We start from the raw sequence: 21,959 nt of genomic DNA on the forward strand, positions 1-21,959 counted from the left end.
TTCCAGCACATCCACCCTCCTCCGCACAACTTTATCCATAGCCCACGCCTCGCAGCCATATAGCATTGTTGAAACCACTATTCCTTCAAACATACCCAATTTTGCTTTCGGAGATAATGTTCTCAAATTCCACACTTTCTTCAAGGCTCCCAGAATTTTTGCCCCCTCCCCCACCCTATAATTCACTTCCGCTTCCATGGTTCCATCCGCTGCCAAATCCACTCCCAGATATCTAAAACACTTCACTTCCTCCAGTTTTTCTCCATTCAAACTTACCTCCCAATTGACTTGACCTTTAACCCTACTGTACCTAATAACCTTGCTCTTATTCACATTTACTCTCAACTTTCTTCTTTCTCACACTTTATCAAACTCAGTCACCAGCTTCTGCAGTTTCTCACATGAATCAGCCACCGGTGCTGTATCATCAGCGAACAACAACTGACTCACTTCCCAAGCTCTCTCATCCACAACAGACTGCATACTTGCCACTCTCTCCAAAACCCTTGCATTCACCTCCCTAACAACCCTATCCATAAACAAATTAAACAACCATGGAGACATCACACACTCTTGCCGCAAACCTACATTCTCTTAGAACCAATCACTTTCCTCTCTCCCTACATGTACACATGCCTTACATCCTCGATAAAAACTTTTCACTGCTTCTAACAACTTGCCTCCCACACCATATATTCTTAATACCTTCCATAGAGCATCTCTATCATATGCCTTCTCCAGATCCATAAATGCTACATACAAATCCATATATATATATATATATATATATATATATATATATATATATATATATATATATATATATATATATATTATCCCTGGGGATAGGGGAGAAAGAATACTTCCCATGTATTCCCTGCGTGTCGTAGAAGGCGACTAAAAGGGGAGGGAGCGGGGGGCTGGAAATCCTCCCCTCTCGTTTTTTTTAATTTTCCAAAAGAAGGAACAGAGAATGAGGCCAGGTGAGGATATTCCCTCAGAGGCCCAGTCCTCTGTTCTTAACGCTACCTTGCTAACGCGGGAAATGGCGAATAGTATGAAAAGAAAAAAGAAATATATATATATATATATATATATATATATATATATATATGGATTTGTATGTAGCATTTATGGATCTGGAGAAGGCATATGATAGAGTTGATAGAGATGCTCTGTGGAAGGTATTAAGAATATATGGTGTGGGAGGCAAGTTGTTAGAAGCAGTGAAAAGTTTTTATCGAGGATGTAAGGCATGTGTACGTGTAGGAAGAGAGGAAAGTGATTGGTTCTCAGTGAATGTAGGTTTGCGGCAGGGATGTGTGATGTCTCCATGGTTGTTTAATTTGTTTATGGATGGGGTTGTAAGGGAGGTAAATGCAAGAGTCCTGGAAAGAGGGGCAAGTATGAAGTCTGTTGGGGATGAGAGAGCTTGGGAAGTGAGTCAGTTGTTGTTCGCTGATGATACAGCGCTGGTGGCTGATTCATGTGAGAAACTGCAGAAGCTGGTGACTGAGTTTGGTAAAGTGTGTGGAAGAAGAAAGTTGAGAGTAAATGTGAATAAGAGCAAGGTTATTAGGTACAGTAGGGGTGAGGGTCAAGTCAATTGGGAGGTGAGTTTGAATGGAGAAAAACTGGAGGAAGTGAAGTGTTTTAGATATCTGGGAGTGGATCTGTCAGCGGATGGAACCATGGAAGCGGAAGTGGATCATAGGGTGGGGGAGGGGGCGAAAATTTTGGGAGCCTTGAAAAATGTGTGGAAGTCGAGAACATTATCTCGGAAAGCAAAAATGGGTATGTTTGAGGGAATAGTGGTTCCAACAATGTTGTATGGTTGCGAGGCGTGGGCTATGGATAGAGATGTGCGCAGGAGGATGGATGCGCTGGAAATGAGATGTTTGAGGACAATGTGTGGTGTGAGGTGGTTTGATCGAGTAAGTAACGTAAGGGTAAGAGAGATGTGTGGAAATAAAAAGAGCGTGGTTGAGAGAGCAGAAGAGGGTGTTTTGAAATGGTTTGGGCACATGGAGAGAATGAGTGAGGAGAGATTGACCAAGAGGATATATGTGTCGGAGGTGGAGGGAACGAGGAGAAGAGGGAGACCAAATTGGAGGTGGAAAGATGGAGTGAAAAAGATTTTGTGTGATCGGGGCCTGAACATGCAGGAGGGTGAAAGGAGGGCAAGAAATAGAGTGAATTGGAGTCATGTGGTATACCGGGGTTGACGTGCTGTCAGTGGATTGAAGCAAGGCATGTGAAGCGTCTGGGGTAAACCATGGAAAGCTGTGTAGGTATGTATATTTGCGTGTGTGGACGTGTGTATGTACATGTGTATGGGGGGGGGGTTGGGCCATTTCTTTCGTCTGTTTCCTTGCGCTACCTCGCAAACGCGGGAGACAGCGACAAAGTATAAAAAAAAAAAAAAAAAAATATATATATATATATATATATATATATATATATATATATATATATATATATATATATATATATATATTCTTTTAAACTATTCGCCATTTCCCGCGTTAGCGAGGTAGCGTTAAGAACAGAGGACTGGGCCTTTTTTGGAATATCCTCACCTGGCCCCCTCTGTTCCTTCTTTTGGAAAATTTAAGAAAAAAAAAAAACGAGGGGAGGATTTCCAGCCCCCCGCTCCTTCCCCTTTTAGTCGCCTTCTATGACACGCAGGGAATACGTGGGAATATATATATATTATCCCTGGGGATAGGGGATTAAGAATACTTCCCACGTATTCCCTGCGTGTCGTAGAAGGCGACTAAAAGGGGAGGGAGCAGGGGGCTGGAAATCCTTCCCTCTCGTTTTTTTTTTTTTTTAATTTTCCAAAAAAAGGAACAGAGGGGACCAGATGAGGATATTCCAAAAAAGGCCCAGTCCTCTGTCCCTAACGCTACCTCGCTAACGTGGGAAATGGCGAATAGTTTAAAGAAAGAAAGAATATATATATGGGGATAGGGGATTAAGAATACTTCCCAGGTAGTCCCTGCGTGTCGTAGAAGGCGACTAAAAGGGGAGGGAGCGGGGAGCTGGAAATCCTCCCCTCTCGTTTTTTTTTTTTTTTAATTTTCCAAAAGAAGGAACAGAGAATTGGGCCAGGTGTGGGTATTCCCTCAAAGGCCCAGTCCTCTGTTCTTAACGCTACCTCGCTAATGCGGGAAATGGCGAATAGTTTGAAAGAAAGAAAGAAATATATATATATATATATATATATATATATATATATATATATATCCCTGGGGATAGGGGAGAAAGAATATTTCCCACGTATTCCCTGCGTGTCGTAGAAGGCGACTAAAAGGGGAGAGAGCGGGGGGCTGGAAATCCTCCCCTCTCGCTTTTTTTTTTTTTAATTTTCCAAAAGAGGGAACAGAGAAGGGGGCCAGGTGAGGATATTCCCTCAAAGGCCCAGTCCTCTGTTCTCAACGCTACCTCGCTAATGCGGGAAATGGCGAATAGTATGAAAGAAAAGAAAGACATATATATATATATATATATATATATATATATACTTCCCTGGGGATAGGGGAGAAAGAATACTTCCCACGTATTCCCTGCGTGTCGTAGAAGGCGACTAAAAGGGAAGGGAGCGGGGGGCTGGAAATCCTCCCCTCTCGTTTTTTTTTTTTTTTTTTTTTTTTTTTTTTTTTTTTTTCTTCCAAAAGAAGGAACAGAGAAGAGGTCCAGGTGAGGATATTCCCTCAAAGGCCCAGTCCTCTGTTCTTAACGCTACCTCGCTATCGCGGGAAATAGCGAATAGTATGAAAAAAAAAAAAATATATATATATATATATATATATATATATATACACACAGACATATCCATATATGCACATACCTTCTACAGATGCAAGATGTACTTGTTATATATCTCCAGCAAGATGAAATATATATAATTTAGCGTTGACTTATGTCTTTAATAACTTGTGCAGGTTGTGGAAAAGGCAGTAGAGGTGATGGTGGAGGATCCGGCCCTAAAGTCTCAAGTTGAAGAACTTATTGAGGAGAATGCTGAACTCAGAAATCAGGTAAAGTATTTCAGAATACAAGTCCCTTTTGTAAGAAGTTGGTTTATTTGTGCAGAAGTTACAATACAGTAATTTCTTAAGGAGTTCATCCACAGGAATTGCTTTCCCAGATCCTGTCAGACAGTAGGATTAACAGTTACCTCATACTGAAAACAGATGATTAGATTTAATGCCCAATATTTTTTTCTTTAAATCTCCATTTGTATTTGTAATATATTTGTAGGAATAGTCAATAGACCATCATATTGATAACCTGCCCCTCATTTCTTGCACTTTTTAAGCTAAGTTATTAATTCCTGCAGGTTGCAGATCTCCAGAGAGTATCTGTTTCAACAGATGGCACTCAAAGAGTTAGTGAACTAGAAGAAGAAGTTCGTGTTGTTACTGAAAAGGTCACCCACTACCAAAAAGTCTTGGCTGATACGGTAAGTGGTAGACTCGAATGTCTACCTGTTGTATTTCTGAGGACAATTCAGTAAAGAAGGAAGATTACATGAGCATCTTAGTTTATTTTTATTTATGTTAGTCTCCAGTCATGGACAAAGCCCTAAACAAAGCTAGGTATCAAATGTCAAGAAGGGTTAGAAAGATAAGAGATGTATTACCCTTTTTTATTGGATGAAATTAAAATGTTTAGAAAAAGAACAGGTGATAGATTGTAAAAAAGTCAATTCCTTCTTCAGTCTTCGCACCAAACACATTCTCCTCAAATGCCAAACCACTTGAAATGTTTAGTGCTTTACAGCAAGAAAGGGGAGTGTAAGAGAAAACATGATGACAGGAGAAGGAAAAGTGTATGGTGCAGTTAAGACTTTTTGAGATTAGTCTGTTAGCCTCATTTTAATGAGACCCAAAGTAAGATTGGATGTCTTGAATTAGAGAGTGTGTTCTGGTTTCATTCGCCACTTTAACCCTCCTGTGTCAGTACAGAATACTTTCTAAGATAGTATTTTTGACAGTTTGCTCCTTATATACAGTTGTTTTTACATCCATCACTTCATTTGTCATTCATACAATCCACCCCAGTTTTTGCTCTTCTTAATTAGTAACGATTTGTTATGAAGTGACTTGTAATATCAGTTATGAGTGTCGCACATTTATACTGAAGCGATGTTGTAAATGAAGTTATTGCTGTCATGGTTATCTAGTTTTCAAGTATCCAAATGTATGCCTTACATATCCATGTAAGAGTTGATCTTGAGTAAAGTTGACCAGTGCATGAATCTGCACTAATCTCCACATCCTCTTAAACATTCGTGATTATACACGTTTTGCTTGGAAGCTCTTATGTTGTTGGGCTGATATCTAAATGTTTAAGAATACTAGACTACTATGCTTATGGTCTTAGGTCTGAGGATTCGTAACTGCAGGAAAAGGTACATCCACAATTTCCATATTGTAGTTATGAGCAGGTTACTCCTCTTGTTACTAGGGAATTGAATATGGTACCTGGCCCATGTGTTTGGAGAATTATGAGATGTACCTGGTCCAAGTGATTAGAGAATTAAAGGAGGTCAGATGCAGTACCAGCCATTTTACTCTTAATCTTTGTTACAAAATCGGTTTGCAGTAACCAGTTCAGACAAAACTGGCAGAAGCATCATGAAAAGAAATGATCCACTTATGTAAAATTGGTTATTCTGATCATTTTGTTTATCAGACTCTTGTATGCTTTATTAATAAATTTGATAGAAGTTAGTCAATTTTTCTTTCCTTAGGAAAATCTTCTGAAGTCATTACAAGCGTCAGTGGAGTCGGAGGAAGTGGCATGGAATGTGCGTTTGTCTGAGAAGGAAAAGGATGTCCGCCAGTTGACAGCAGACAAAGCCAATCTCCAACTCCAAGTGAAGCAGCTAGAAGATACCCTGGAAAAGGTCAAAGAGGCAGAAGATGTGAGTACCCGAATCATTTTTGTTTTTTGTTTGTAGGTGATTCAGGTGGCCAGGCATGATTAGTTGAAGACTTTCTCATTGATGTAATATTTTCTGGGTTTTTATGAAGGTTAGATCAGACTGGCTTTCTCTATTAGATGTTCATTAGTTTGCATTACAGTATTTTAAGTCTTCATCTTTTCCCACATGTTTGCTATATCCCACACTAGCAAGGTAGTGGCAGAAACAGGTGAAGAATGGACTCATCTCTGATGCCCATTCCCCTCCAGGACTCCCTCAAGGGAGTGGCCTTGTACACCTGCATCCACTCTACAGCTGTATGGATAGATAGATAGATATATACAAGGGAATCTTAGGTGATTTAGTGTGTAAAAGTGGAAGTGTATAAGTTCATGGTCTTTCCAGAACACATGACATAACATCAGTTAACAGAGAGATTGTATATGATTCATTTCTCCAATGCAAATGGGACAAAGATTGCTGAAAGACAATAGAAGGGTATTATTACAGGCAAATTATATACTCTCTGCCTAAATGATGATACATATTAGTGAACACTTAATTTATATAGAGAAATGACCACAAGGTATTCTTTAGATATGGTTTTTATCTATAATCCATGTAATAACTTTCTGTACTGAGTCTATTGTTTTACATGTACTGTTATAACACCAGACAATCTGATTACTAACACTGTGACTTACCCTCTAATGTTAGCGACAAAACAGTGACTTTAGAATGATTTGATGGATAATTTTTTCTTGCTTAATTCAATACTGAATCAGATGCTTGCTAATTTAGTAAATGAAATGTAAATTGTGTGAAAGGAGAAAGATGAGAGTGAATGCAAATGAAGATAAAAATATTTGTCATGGGTTTGAGACAGGATGATTAGTTTTGAGTGTAAGTTTAACTGGGGATGAGGAAGATTAAGTGGAGAGCTTTAGGTTCTTGGGAGTTGTCATGGCAGCAAATGGAACCATGTGAGTTAACGTGAATTATATGGTTGGAGGAGGGGGCAGAGGTTCTGGGTGTGTCAAGGTGCATGTAGAACGAGAGGTCAGTGTTGGTAATGACAGACATGGATATGTATTTGGTATTATAGTTCCAGTAGTGTTGTTTACAGTCATGGGCCTTAAATGGAAAAGAAAGGATGAGGGTGAATATGCTGGAAAATTGAATGTCTAAGGATGATATTTGGTGTGAGGCATGTTGATCCTATCAGGAATGATGGTGCTTGAGAGTTGTGTTAGCTTGCACATTCTGATTGAGAGAGCAGACCAGGATGCACTTAAATGATTTGAACATATGGAGAGAATGAGCAAAAACAAGACTGATTAATAGGATCTGTATGTCAGATGTGGAAGAAATAAATTGGAATACTACTTATGGAATACCTACTTATCTGTGGCTACATTTTGCCAATAGGCAGTGCTAGAACTTAGAAGACAGAAGTATGAAGTATAAGAGGCCTTAGGGTATTAGGGCTTAAACATTCAGAAGGATGAGGTGTATGCATGGGATAGAAGGCAGCAGACTGATGTAATATAGGGGGACAGCTGGCTTTCAGTGGGCTGAACCAATCATTCACATGAGTAGAGTAGTGTTCCTGGTGACTTAAACCAATTTTGAGAAGGCTTCCTGGCATGCTTCCTTTGATCCTTTCCACTAAGATAATATACCCAGCTTTTTAAGTGGCCTCATATGTATTACAGTGTCATATGCTTTATAGCATTCTGAATAAAAACAGTGCACCCGTGGTATTTCTCGGAAACTATGTTGTCCATGTCTAAGGTAATTTCGCCTGTAGGAAGTCATCCATTGGCTTTCTGATTATCTTTTCCAGTACTTTACAGACTACACTTTTGAGGGTGTTCTTTGTGCGTGTGTCTGTGTTACTACAGTCTGCCTGCTCATGTTTACATTATGAGTGAAAAGTCAGCCTTTGGTGGAGTTGTATCATTGTCAGTTGATGAAAGGGAGTACATTCTAGTTGAGGAACTTCTCTTTCCATCCAGAGTTCATAATTTCCTTGCTTCTGAAATGTAGCACAACCTTGAATCTGCAGTTGCCCCATGAAATGGGTCTTGGGGTTGCACAGTAATGATAATATTCATACATCATACATGTGTGTATTAGGTTGAGACATGGCAATTTGTGTAAAATTGAATTGCTCAATCTTCTTAATACACTAACAGGAAAAGTTTAATCTCGCATGAAGCACACATTGAATGATACAAGTAATAAAATATAACTGATAATTTGTTGCTTTAAGATGTAATTGTAGTTGTATTTAAGATGGCCTTAAGTTATGCAGTATATTAAGTAATTAATTATGTTTATGAACAGGTTTGTTGCACTCCAATTGCCACCTGAACTCCTCCATAAATCTAGCATACTTTCATGTCTCGAGGATTGTATATAGTTATTTACAGTTATGATGGTCTGAATAGAAATATTTTAATTGTACTGTAAAAGAAAACAGATGCTGTTAGATTAATCACTTATTTGTGAAGTTAAGTAAGATACATCTACATTGGGAGAATTGTAATTAATAGCCACAAGTATTTCTAGTTCAGGGGTTGTGAGAGACTATTCTCCACTCTTTTTCTAGGCTGCAGCAGAGATTTGTGGGATGGAGTTTGCATTAACTTGCATAGAGAAGTCTCTACCCTTCATAGTTACTCAGGTATATTTGGGAGAGAGGTTGCAAAGTGACTGCTAGAATGGCTTTTGTTGTCATAGGGCCCATGAGATGATCAGTGTGGGGGTTCTTTTGAGAAGTTTGCATTTCTTAAAAAAAAATTTTCATATTAGTTGAAAATATATGCTTACGACCACTATGGGAATGTTGGTGGTTAGATTATTCAAATATTTGCCTTCATTTTAAGAAAAGAATAAACTTCTACTGCAAAACTCATGGGCTCAGCTGTACCTCTAGTACTTCAGACCTATATAACCTATTATATTTCTTCTTAATGGTGGCCATGTAATACGGATGTTGATGGATGTCATGTTTAGTGGTAAATAGCCAAATGTGATTTTACAACATTGTTGACTGTGTATTCTTTTTTATGATATATCTATATACATTGATGAATATGATTTGGTTTTAAATTTTATTCATCACTGAGGTTTCCAATACATGGCTGCTTGCATTTTTGAAAGCTTTCTGTGCACTCCTGCAATGTACTTCATTGCCTAATCATTAGAATCTTGTACCAATCCTGTCAAGGATATTTTCAAATTTAACCACAGCAGTTTGCAGAACATATTATGGTAGTTTTAAGACTTGCTTTTAATTTGGCATAGTAGATAAATTCAGAGTAATGATGATAGTGAAGAAAATGTTTTTCAGGAAATTTGTTTAAAAAAACTCCTGTAGTTTTCACTCATTATCAGTATCTGACTGATTATTCTAGTTATTGATTCTTCTTCCTTGTGCTGCACCAGTTTTTTCAGTCACTTTTGTTGAACTGTGTAGTGAGGAATGCCTTGAATGCTACATCTGAAATTTAGTAGTTTCTTAGAAATGTAACAAGTTCAAAGCATCTTGCACTACTGTAGGTTGTATCAATAAACTGCACATCAAAAACATTACTAAATGAATTACTCCATTCTCCTGCACAGTTAATTACCCATGCTGCTTTCCATCCAATAACAGAATCATCCTTTGATGTTCCTTGAAACTTATGTGGCGCACTTATCATGCTGTCTTCTCAGCTTTGTCCTAAGATGGTTTTATATTCTTCATGATATTGTGCTTTCTCCAAAAACATGTGCTTCACCTTGTCATCCTATTATGCATTACATTACAACATAGGCCTCATGCAAATCTCACCCCTAACACACCATCCCCACACACAGACCCCTTTCCACAACACTACACTTGATATGACTTGAACCCCCTCTTCGTACTCCCAACCTTTTTAATGACTCATGCTTACAAGACACACTCCTCCCCTACCCCTTATTCCATGCACAGCCACAGGATTGTAGCCTTTTATCCAGTCAATTCACATGCACTTTGGGCAGTATGTACAATGTTATGACTAGAGAGGGAAAAAAATCATATGTGGAGAATAATCATATTTTGCATGTAGCAGTGAAAGGGTTAAATTGTTTCAAAGATTGTTTGTTGTTAACTTACATGATGGAAGTCTCTTTCCTGTTATATTTTACTTTTCCCATCTTTGAATAATCTACTGACTTCTTGTACCTTTAGTAATATATGAAGGTCTCTTTCATTGCCAAGCAGGCTTGGAAAAAATTTACTCTTAATATTAGTACAGTCGCTGTTGTAGGTGCACTTTTGTTGACCTCTGAGGTAGTACATAGTGACCCAGTGGAATTTTTTTTCATACTTTTTTCACCATTTTCTGCATTTGAGAAATATATTGCATGACAAAAATGATGTGGAAGAACAGTTGGTGAGGGAAGCAAAGAAGAATAACAAGTGAAACTTGAAGAAATATCTAACTGATTTTAGTGGAAATGAGGAGGGAGGCCACCACAGTACCCCTCCACCTTTGACCCCATCAGCCTCATGTTTAGTTTTTATCTAATCATGATTTTCTCTGTGCAATCTTGGCATAGAGGACCTTGTTGACAGAAGTCAGAAAGCTAGAGTATTTTCAAGCATCTTTTGAACATAAAGTATCATTTATAGAGGAGTGTATATTCTCATATGTCACTGTTTTTCACCACTACTGCTGTGCCTGTGTAAGAAATATAAGAATATGAGATATAAACAAACTGGACCTGTGTGTCCTTGCCTTTTATCTCAAGACAAGGAGGGATTGTTCCATTCATTACACCCACACCCAGTTTCCTAAACATTTTTAGTGTGCATTGTAATATTTCTAAAAAGATTTATCTTATTCACCAACTCCTCTGTGCCTGTGATTGAGAATAGAAAGTAAGAAGCAAGACCACTTTATCCTCCCCACTTATCTCAAGTTGTTAGAGGTGTTAGCCACCTCCCCTGAGCCTGCTTAGCACTCCATGTGGCCAACAAAAGAGTATATTTTTTTTCTATCAGATTTTAAAGAGTAATACACCCCACCCCCTCAATACATGTAGGGATTTCTAACCTTATTTCACTTATAAGAGATAAAGCCCATGTTCTGTTTATCCCTTTCGATATTGTATATACTTCACCCAAAATTCCTTACACCACTCACAGAGTTATGTATTTATTTATTTATTTATGTAGTTATAATTATCAAAGGACCTCTTTGAAAGAAAAAGTCCAGGTGTTACTGGTGTTTTTCCAGAGACTTCTGCAGCCCAAGGCTGCACTACTTCCAGTAGCAGGAAAATGTGGACTCTCTTAGAGTGAAAAGTTCTCTGATGAGACTGTACTCACAATGAGACAGCAATACAGCCTTGCCAAAGGTGAAATTTTTCTTGCCTTGCAATCTCATGCACATAGTGCAGTAATACCATTACATTCTTATATTCATGTGCCCAAATTTTTCCAAAGTATTGTGTGTTATCACTGGTACATAAACCACATGTGCCTGGCAATGTATGCTTAGACCATGTGTACTTTATGGGTTATGTTTAGATAAACGCTTGAAGGAAATAGTGATAACGTTGGGATCATGATGGTTGTTCACATTTTTGACATGTAATGTAGCTCATTCAGCAAGACTTGATCTTAGACAGTACATATTTTGAATCTTCGAACTGAATTACTAAGCACTGATGACAGTTTCAATACACCCTCATCATAGTCTGTACAACTGTGAGTGGAAAGTGACCAAGTAAGTTTGTATTTTTTAGAAGAAGAAGAGAAATAGCATCAATTTGGAGGTAAAGTTAGACATTTTAATTCTTGTCAGTGTGGTGTTGATATTGATGGAACTCTTGGCTTGCCTGCTATATCAGTGTGAAAAATTTCTGAGCATGTAGGGGAAGTGTGACATATTTAGGTGTGACAAAGACCACTCATAGCAAAGGTGAAGGTATGGAGAACATAAGGTGATTGTTGAGTGTCTAGATTAAAGACCAGAATCAGCATAATATACCTGTATGTAATGTATTTTTTATGAAGAAACAATAGTACTTTCAGTATTATTTAAGTACAGTACTTACGATTATCATTTACCTTTACTGTTCTATTTACTTGGAGTTTTATTTTGATTATTGTGAAAATAAGTTTGAGATACCTACCCCTGGAACATAATTACTCCATTATCCCCTTTAACCATATGGTAGAATGGAATTTGCTACTTAATACCACAAAAGTGTGCTTTCAAAGTATGCATCTTAGACAGTAAGTTAGGATTAGAAATAAGATACTTTCTAATGATCTGTGGGTGACTGAGATATTTTTTCCATCTGTGGTGGTAGGTTGCCAGTAATATTACTGAAAAAAATGATGGAATTGAACATTAGCTGGGAATGCAAATGAGGACAGAACAGGCTTATTCTCATCTGAGGTCCTGAGCAGCCTTCATATATTCATGTGAGGTCCAAAGCTACTTAAGGGTTGATATAGTGCATAATCCTCTAATGTTGTGGTATAGATAATTGGCAGTCTTTTGATAAGCTCTTTTTAGATGTTGTTGGTTGTTATTTTGTAAGATCCATTTTGAGCTTTTGCAATATTTCTTGTTTATCTCTTGCAGATGCAGGCTCAACTTAAGGTCTTGCAGGAGCAGCTGCAGAAAGAGGAAAAAGAGAAGGCCTCTGTGCTTGAACAGTTGCAACAGGCACAGGAACAGCTTACACAGACGGCAACTCAGGTAGATTTTGATTACTTGAGGGCTTAGACTGGTCAGGGGACTTACCGATGATGATTTGGAATGAAATTGATGTGGAAGTGACAGAATTTGTGTAATATGTTTGCTTATGTTAAGGGAAGTAATAGGATAAGTGGTTATTTGGTTTACATTATTGTAGGGTTCAAAAGAGATGGCCATTTCATTTCATGCCCATTGTTCACTTATTTGTGTGGAAGTATGAAGAATTGTTTAAAATGCACCCTGTATAGTGGATGTGAAAAGTAGTGTGATTGTTAGAATCTTAAATGCTTGGTGCAAGGGTGTATCTTGATGAATGTGTTGCCCAGATCAGGACAGGTGTGTTGTATGGTTAATGATTTCTAATTACTTTGGAGGTATATTATCCTTAATTTTTGATATAGAGTATAACAATTTGCTTTTGTTTGGCAATAATGCATGTCTTTTGAACTGCTTAAACCTAAATGTGCCTTCTTTTGACAGTGCATGAAAACTTATTGTATAACTTCTGAATGGATGGTCAAAGTTGGTTACTGATATACTGATATACCAGAAGAAATGGGAAATCTTTATTGGTTAACTAGATTAGGTTGTAAAAAAAATTTCACCCTCCCCCTATGTGATAGGTTATTGTGGCTGGGGCATGTACATCATTAGTACTTTATAATCTACTGATTTACCATATTGTTATATTTTACTGATATATGGTTAGGGTTAATAGATCATAATTTGTGACTAGTTTGCGTATGCCTCAAGGCAGTTAATACAGCCATTAATGCTTGTGGCAGCATTCTACTTATTGTTACCAGATGATACAGCTTTCACTTTTTTCTTATACTGGTCAGTCTGTGCAAAAATGTTAATTAGGCTCGTATGAGACGTGTTTCCTTTTGTTATGTAGTAATTTGTAAAGCTGTGAAATAGCAAGTGCTAGTGATAAAAAAACTTGGTAATAATTTCCATTTGTGAAAAACATGCTTCTTAGAATATTTATTTGTATTATTATACTTTGTCACTGTCTCCTGCAGTAGTGAGGTAGCGCAAGGAAACATGGAAGAATGGCCCAACCTACCCACACACGCACATATACATACCTATACATTTCAGTGTAAACATATATATACATAAACAGACATGTACATATATACACATGTGCATAATTCATACTTGCTGCCTTTATTAATTCCCGTTGCCATCCCGCCACACATGAAATGACACCCCCCTCCCCCCCACACATTCGGGAGTTAGTGCTAGGAAAAGACTACAAAGGCCACATTCATTCACACTCAGTCTCTAGCTGTCATATGTAATGCATCAAAATCACAGCTCCCTTTTCACATCCAGTCCCCATAAAACTATCCATGGTGTATCCCAGATGCTTCACATGCCCTGGTTCAATCCATTGACAGCATGTTGACCCAGGTATAATTGTTCCAATTCACTCTATTCCTTGCACGCCTTTCGCCCTCCTGTATGTTCAGGCAATGATTGCTCAAAATCTTTTTCACTCCATCCTTCCACCTCCAATTTGGTCTCCCACTTCTCGTTCCTTCCACCTCCGACACATATATCCTCTTTGTCAATCTTTCCTCTCTCATTCTCTCCATGTGACCAAACCATATCAATACACCCTCTTCTGCTATCTCAACCACACTCTTTTTATTACCACACATCTCTCTTACCTTTTCATTACTTACACGATCAAATCACCTTATACCACATATTGTCCTCAAACATCTCATTTCCAACACATCCACCCTCCTCCACACAACCCTATCTATAGCCCACGCCTCACAACCATATAACATTGTTGGAACCACTATTCCTTCAAACATACCCATTTTTGCTTTCCGAGATAATGTTCTTGCCTTCCACACATTCTTCAATGCTCCCAGAACCTTCACCCCCACCCCCACCCTGTGACTCGCTTCCTCTTCCATGGTTCCATCTGCTGCCAAATCCACTCCCAGGTATCTAAAACACTTCATTTCCTCCAGTTTTTCTCCCATCAAACTTACCTCCCATTTGACTTGTCTCTCAACCCTACTGTACCTAATAACCTTGGTCTTATTCACATTTACTGGCAGCCTTCTTCTTTCACACACTTTACCAAACTCAGTCACCAGCTTCTGCAATTTCTCGCCCAAATCAGCCCCAGCGCTGTTTCATCAGCGAACAAAAATTGACTCTCTTCCCAAGCCCTCTCATCCACAACAGACTGCATATTTGCTCGTCTCTCCAAAACTCTTGCATTCACAACAGACTGCATACTTGCTCCTCTCTCCAAAACTCTTGCATTCTCCTTCCTAACAACCCCATCCATAAACATATTAAACAACCATGGAGACATCACGAACCCCAGTTGCAAACCAGCATTCACTGGGAACCAGTCACTTTCCTCTCTTCCTACTCGTACACATGTCTTTACATCCTCGATAAAAACTTTTCACTGCATCTAGCAACTTGCCTCCCACACTATATATATACTCTTAATGCCTTCAACAGAGCATCTCTATCAACTCTTATCATGTGCCTTCTCCAGATCCATAAATGCTACAAATCCATTTGTTTTTCCAAGTTTTTCTCTCATATATTCTTTAAAGTGAACACCTGATCCACGCATCCTCCACCACTTCTGAAACCACATATATATATATTTATATATTTTGCTTTGTTGCTGTCTCCCGCGTTAGCGCAAGGAAACAGGCGAAAGAATGGCCCAACCCACCCACATACACATGTATATACATACACATCCACACACGCAAATATACATACCTATACATCTCAATGTATACATATTTATACACACACAGACATATACATATATACACATGTACATAATTCATACTGTCTGCCTTTATTCATTCCCATCGTGTGTGTGTGTGTGTAATCCTGGCATACTTGATACTGCTAGTAGTGGAGCATTAAAATCAAAAGGATGCATAGCAGACTTAAGCAACTTTCTCTTTAGCTTGAGTTTATAGTATTTTATAAAGAAAATTATGTCCTAGTTAATCTTTATAAAATTGATATTTTTTTAGAAAGTTTGAGAATTCCTACACACAGAGTTCTTAGTGGTTATTAGAACTGCTGTGGTGAAAGGGTTTAAATTGGTATTAGAATAGGTGATAGATATTCATCATAGATTGATGCCAGTGTTGCTTTGACCATTTAGCAGTATCTTTAACCACATTAGCCTTGTTTTATCAGCACATGCAATTGTCTTGAAGATGGGGGATGTTAAGAATCGTTGGTATCCCTGAAGGCTTACCAGAAGCTAATTTTAGTGATGAGTTTTATTAGGCATTATTGGTTATGTTAAATCATTATTTAGTGTTTTAGCTTCGACTTAATTTGGCCAGCATGCACATCCTGTGGGTTGTTGGAAGGTGTCAGCTCACCATGTTTGAAAGGTGTTAAGTTACCATGACACTTACAAGATTCACTAGATATACCCTACCTGTGGTAAGGTTGATATTGTATGCTGATGCTGAAAAAATTGTGTACCATAATTTGTATGGTGAACAATAATTGGAATGTTCCACTAGCTGATATGAGTAGGAAGGAGATATAGCAATGCCTGAGTTCCTAAGCGGGTGAGTTGACATGTTCCAAGACCAACCCTCGGTATTACATGCAGGGTGGCAGTGCTAGTGATGAGGCGAGTTTGCTGGAGCTGAAAGCAGACAACGACAAGCTGCGAACGCTAGTCAGTGTTGGGCAGGATGCCAGCCGTCAGCAAGAGCAGCTCATCGAACAGTTACAGGAGGAGCTAGCTGCTGTTAAGGTAGGTGATGGACAGGAAATAGCACCCTTGTAGCTCCTTACCTCATTGGAGGTTGAAAGGGGGGAGGACAGTAAGCTGCAGTCACTAGCTGGATGAAGATGTAGGTCTAAGTAAAAGAATTGTGCATTGTTTCTTCCAGTTGTAAATACCATTTAACTATATATTTATACACTTGTTGCAAATGATTGAAGTACCATTTTGTAAAACATTTGCTGGCTAGTGATTACAGATATAATATGATTAGTTAGTTGAGATCAGACTCTCACCAAGTTCAAGAGCAAGAACATCAGTTAAAGAAGGTAAGATGGATGTGAGGAGAACATCAGTGAAAGATGTGGAATGTTTATGCAGTAACACACACTGAGCATTTTGCTGTGATATTCTGTACATTTGTTTTTGCTGGCTTTTTAGGGAATTGTTTGCCTACTAACGACACCATATGTCATTATCCTGCTCGTCTGCTCTCTTCTTGCATGTTAGTCTTGCAAAAAATCTGGGCTTTGAGAATGCATGCAAAAACTTGCTGAAATTTTTTTTTGCTTTTTGTAAAGCTGTTTTTACATTAGCACATAGGTAGTAGTTCTGCATATAATCAGGGTTCATACAGGTCTAAATAAGTGATTTTTGCATAATTAAAGGTTAAGCCTGAAAAGCCAAAGAGATTGCTGTAAAATTGCTATTTGGTGTCATGTACTTGGATAATATGGTCGAAAAGTTATATTATTCTTGTAGTTTAAATAGAGCATTTATATATATGATTGACAGTTCATTATTGACATATTTTTTTTCATTTTTTTTATCTTGTATGCAAGTTTATCTTGTATGCAAGTGAAACTGTCATCAAGCTTTAGAAATCTTTACATTACAGACACACACATCTATAATGATCCTAAGATTCTGTTTGAGATTTAATTCTGAAAAAGTGGGTTTTAAAGATAGCTTTGTTTTTCCCGAAAAATTATGAAAAAGTCTTGCTTTTACTTCCAGTGAAAGTAGGAACCCTGTTGCATGTTAGATACTAGCACGTAGCTTCCCCTACTCACCTGCGAACTTTACTCATTGGATCGTCATTGTTAAGATATTAGGGTAGATTTGTCTTCCTAGTGCTTGCAGTAAAATTATCCTTACAACCTGTGCAATTAATAAATATGCAAAAATGATATCTGAAGTCAGCATAGTTATGTGTAGTACCTTATGATTCTATGACTCGACCACTTAAATACTAGCTCATCCAGTTAAACACTAATGTCCCTCTCCCTGCATCCATTTACTAAACTCTCCATAAGGGGTAGGTTTCTTCATAAAGTATGTATTGGGTATTTCATTTTTTAGTTATATTTGCTAGTAATGGAGTTTAATATTAATTTTAATTGAATATTAATATTTACATAAATATTAATATCAGTATTCTACCGCCACTCTTTATAATGGGAGAAGGCGTATCGGATATAGGGTAGAAAGAAGTAATAATATACTGACATCCTTTGTTTTTAAGTTGTAGATTTTTAAACTTACTAGCTTTGTAGTGGTGTGAGGGTGCTTGGTAGTGTTTGCTGTAGGGAGGTGGAGTGGGGGTTGGTGCACTAACACTAGTGGGTGTGTGGTGTTGCAGGCAGCCCTGGCCGCTAGCCGTGTGAGTAAAATGGGCTACATGGTTGGTTGGGTGGGACGCAACAGCAACAACACCACCATCAACAACATCAACCCAATGGAACAGCAGGTGACCATTCAACTGCTGTTTCAATTCTCATGTTGCCCTTGAACTCTCCTTGGGTCATCTGCCAGTTTGATTGTCTTGACTTACCTGTCTGCTGTTGTGGTGTGATATTGCTATGACATTCATAGATGCAAAGCTGGTTATCATGTTTTAATCTAAAGTTTATGGTGTCAGGGCATATGATTGTTTGACATGTTTGGTAGTGCATTGCAGTAAGGAATTTTAGCATTCATGCTGTACAGCATGTAAAGTTATTCTTTCATTTGTCTTTCTCTAAGGAAACCTCCATATGCTGAATTACCTGCTTTTTATTTTCTTGACATTGGAGTAAAAGGGCAGCTTTTTAGCTTTTTTGTAGTATGTGGTGATGGCTTGGCTTATATGTTTTTGTTACTGGTTTACTGGTATGATTTGATGACTGGAAAGTTAAAATGACTTGTAAGCATGTCTAAACTGATAAGGTAATGTTAATGTATGATAGGACAGGTACACCCAAGCATACAGACTCTTGTTTATTTGCATTATTATTATCATATAACCCCAGGACCCCTCTATTGGGACTTGTGCAGCTTCAAGGCTATATTTTATGCAGGAGCAGAGAAATGTTAGACTCTAAACCAAGAACGTCCTTGAGAAGTCTGGACATCTTTCTATCGATTAATGATGATAAAAGCTCACTGAAGGTGACTTCTCTATTGCAATGTAACCCCTTGCAGGTAGAAATCTGGTGTCACCTAATCATGTATTTAATTGAATATGTGCATTTACAGGAATACTTGTTATTATAAATCCATGTGAATGGGTAGTTAGTTAGCATGCCTTAATACACAAAACATATGCAAATGCTTGTCTTCAAGTACAGTATTCATGTATGACTAAGAAAACATTCTGATGAAATATTTAGTCAATATTTTATATAGAAATATTTTTGTACTTGTGGATACATAATCATGCCTTGGTACAAATGAACTTATTTGTGATAGAATGTCACATATAAAGGCCATAGCAATCAAGAGCTAGTAATGAATTTGAAATCTGTGAAACTGGGAATTCCACTTCCAAAAGTTATTTCCTCACTTTGTTCATCATGCATTGAAAGGACAGTGTGTACTTCATTTGGTAAGTTTAAATGTTTAGGGAAAAGAATATCCTCATGTCTTATCATGTTTCATTTTCCCCGTGGACTCATTGGTATATACATATAGTCAGTTGTTGTTCGCTGATAATACAGTGCTGGTGGCTCATTCGGGTGAGAAACTGCAGAAGCTGGTGACTGAGTTTGGTAAAGTGTGTGAAAGAAGAAAACTGAGAGTAAATGTGAATAAGAGCAAGGTTATTAGGTACAGTAGGTTTGAGGGACAAGTCAATTGTGAGGTAAGTTTGAATGGAGAAAAACTGGAGGAAGTGAAGTGTTTTAGATATCTGGGAGTTGATCTGGCAGTGGATGGAACCATGGAAGCGGAAGTGAATTATGGGTGGAGGAGTGGGCGAAAGTTCTGGGAGCATTGAAGAATGTGTGGAAGTTGGGAACATTATCTCGGAAAGCAAAAATGGGTATGTTTGAAGGAATAGTGGTTCCAACAATGTTATGTGGTTGCGAGGTGTGGGCTATAGATAGAGTTGTACGGAGGAGGGTGTATGTGCTGGAAATGAGATGCTTGAGGACAATATGTGGTGAGGTGGTTTGATTAAGTAATGTAAGGGTAAGAGAGATGTGTGGTAAATAAAAGAGTGTGGTTGAGAGAGCAGAAGAGGGTGTTTTGAAATGGTTTGGTCACATGGAGAGAATGAGTGAGGAAAGATTGACCAAGAGGATATATGTGTTGGAGGTGGAGGGAATGAGGAAAAGTGGGAGACCAAATTGGAGGTGGAAAGATGGAGTGAAAAAGATTTTGAGTGATCAGGGCCTGAAAGGTGTGCAAGGAATTGAGTGAATTGGAATGATGTGGTATACCGGGGTCGACGTGCTGTCAATGGATTGAGCCAGGGCATGTGAAGCGTCTAGGGTAAACCATGGAAAGTTGTGTGGGGCCTGGATGTGGAAAGGGAGCTGTGGTTTCGGTGCATTATTACATGACAGTTAGAGACTGAGTGTGAACGAATGGGGCCTTTGTTGTCTTTTCCTAGCACTGCCTCGCACACATGAGGGGGGAGGGTGTTGTTATACCATGTGTGGCGGGGTAGCGATGGGAATGAATAAAGGCAGACAGTATGAATTATGTACATGTGTATATATGTATATGTCTGTGTGTGTATATATATGTATACATTTAGGTGTGTAGGTATGTATATTTGTGTGTGTAGACGTGTATGTATATACATGTGTATGTTGGTGGGTTGGGCCATTCTTTCGTCTGTTTCCTTGCGCTACCTCGCTAATGCGGGAGACAGCGACAAAGCAAAAAAGCAATGTGTATTTTATTTGAATACATATTCACCATTTCCCACATCAGCAAAGTAGCATTAAGAACAAAGAACTGAGCCTAAGAGGGAAAATCCTCACTTGGCCCCCTTCTCTGTTCCTGCTTTTGGTAAAGTAAAAACTGGAGGGGAGGATTTCCAGCCTTCCGCTCCCTCTAGCCCATACACATACATATACATATATATACATACACACATACATGTTATATACACTTATACATACACAGACATATATATATATATACACACATGTATATATTCATACTTGTTTGTCTTCATCCGTTCTTTGTGCCACCTCGCCCCACAGGAGACAGTATCGCCACCCCCTTTGTCAGCGAGGCAGTGCTAGTAAAACAGACAAAAATGGCCACATTTGTTCACACTCAGTCTCTAGCTGTCATGTGTAATGCACCAAAATCACAGCTCCCTATCCACTTCCAGGCCCCACAGACTTTCCATGGTTTACCCCCAGACATTTCACATGCCCTGGTTCAGTCCTTTGATGGTATGTCAACTCCGGTATACCACATCGTTCTCTTGTATGTTCAGGCCCTGATCACTCCAACTCTTGTTCACTCCATCCTTCCAGAGTTTGTATGTTAAAGAATTTTAATAGCTTGAACCAGCATTCTCTCCTAAACATTAATATCTTGCTTTAGTACTTCGTGATCCTTTATCATACACAGGTTGGTTCTCATATAACAGTTGTAACATAACCTTAAAGTTCTTTTTTTGGCTTATTGTTGATTGATATTCAGTCATGTAAACAAGGCTATCTCTGTCTAGCAGACTTACACCTAGAACAGATTTCAGAATGTTTTACATTATAGTACTAATAGCATTCAGTGTGTTGTGAAATAAGAAGCAAAGCATGTTCCACAGTACAGTGTATCTGGATTGCTGAAATGAAAAACATAGTTTTTTAATTACTAAACTCTGTTAATAGCATTACTGAACTCTGTTTATTCAGAAGACATGATAGATTCAGAATGAAAAGTGTGTGTGTGGACCAGACTTTAGCAGGATTCTTTCAACCCACACGTTATTTGTTCGTAAACTCACCTCATCCACTACCCTGTTATCTGACATATTCTGTAGTCTTTCAAGATGCTCACTTTACCTCTTTTCACTTCTAGACTGTTCTTAATTTCTCCTTCTGTCCATTCAGTGTCACACCCATTTATTTGCCTCTCACTATTCACCTGGGTTGAAAACTTGTTCATGAATGTTTTGAAATTCATTGATTCTCTCTCTCTCTCTCTCTCTCTCTCTCTCTCTCTCTCTCTCTCTCTCTCTCTCTCTCTCTCTCTATATATATATATATATATATATATATATATATATATA

At 38.3% G+C, this 21,959-nt stretch overlaps 1 protein-coding gene across 47 annotated transcripts in view; it reads left to right on the forward strand.

Annotated features, from left to right (window-relative positions):
* LOC139747642 (uncharacterized) overlaps positions 1–21,959 on the forward strand; it is a 121,813-nt gene that overhangs the window by 83,638 nt on the left and 16,216 nt on the right. For 14 of the 47 annotated variants that reach the window (XM_071660167.1, XM_071660182.1, XM_071660169.1 and 11 more), the window contains 5 exons: positions 3,948–4,043; positions 4,346–4,468; positions 5,762–5,935; positions 12,571–12,687; positions 16,328–16,474. In XM_071660167.1, the coding sequence (XP_071516268.1) occupies positions 3,948–4,043; positions 4,346–4,468; positions 5,762–5,935; positions 12,571–12,687; positions 16,328–16,474 (657 nt within the window). Of the gene's footprint in view, positions 1–3,947; positions 4,044–4,345; positions 4,469–5,761; positions 5,936–8,549; positions 8,625–12,570; positions 12,688–16,327; positions 16,475–18,086; positions 18,195–21,959 lie in introns of all 47 variants that reach the window. The other 33 variants (XM_071660151.1, XM_071660154.1, XM_071660162.1 and 30 more) reach the window with 5 other exon arrangements.

The sequence above is a fragment of the Panulirus ornatus genome, chromosome 69 (assembly GCF_036320965.1).
Source record: "Panulirus ornatus isolate Po-2019 chromosome 69, ASM3632096v1, whole genome shotgun sequence".
Taxonomy (NCBI): domain Eukaryota; kingdom Metazoa; phylum Arthropoda; class Malacostraca; order Decapoda; family Palinuridae; genus Panulirus; species Panulirus ornatus.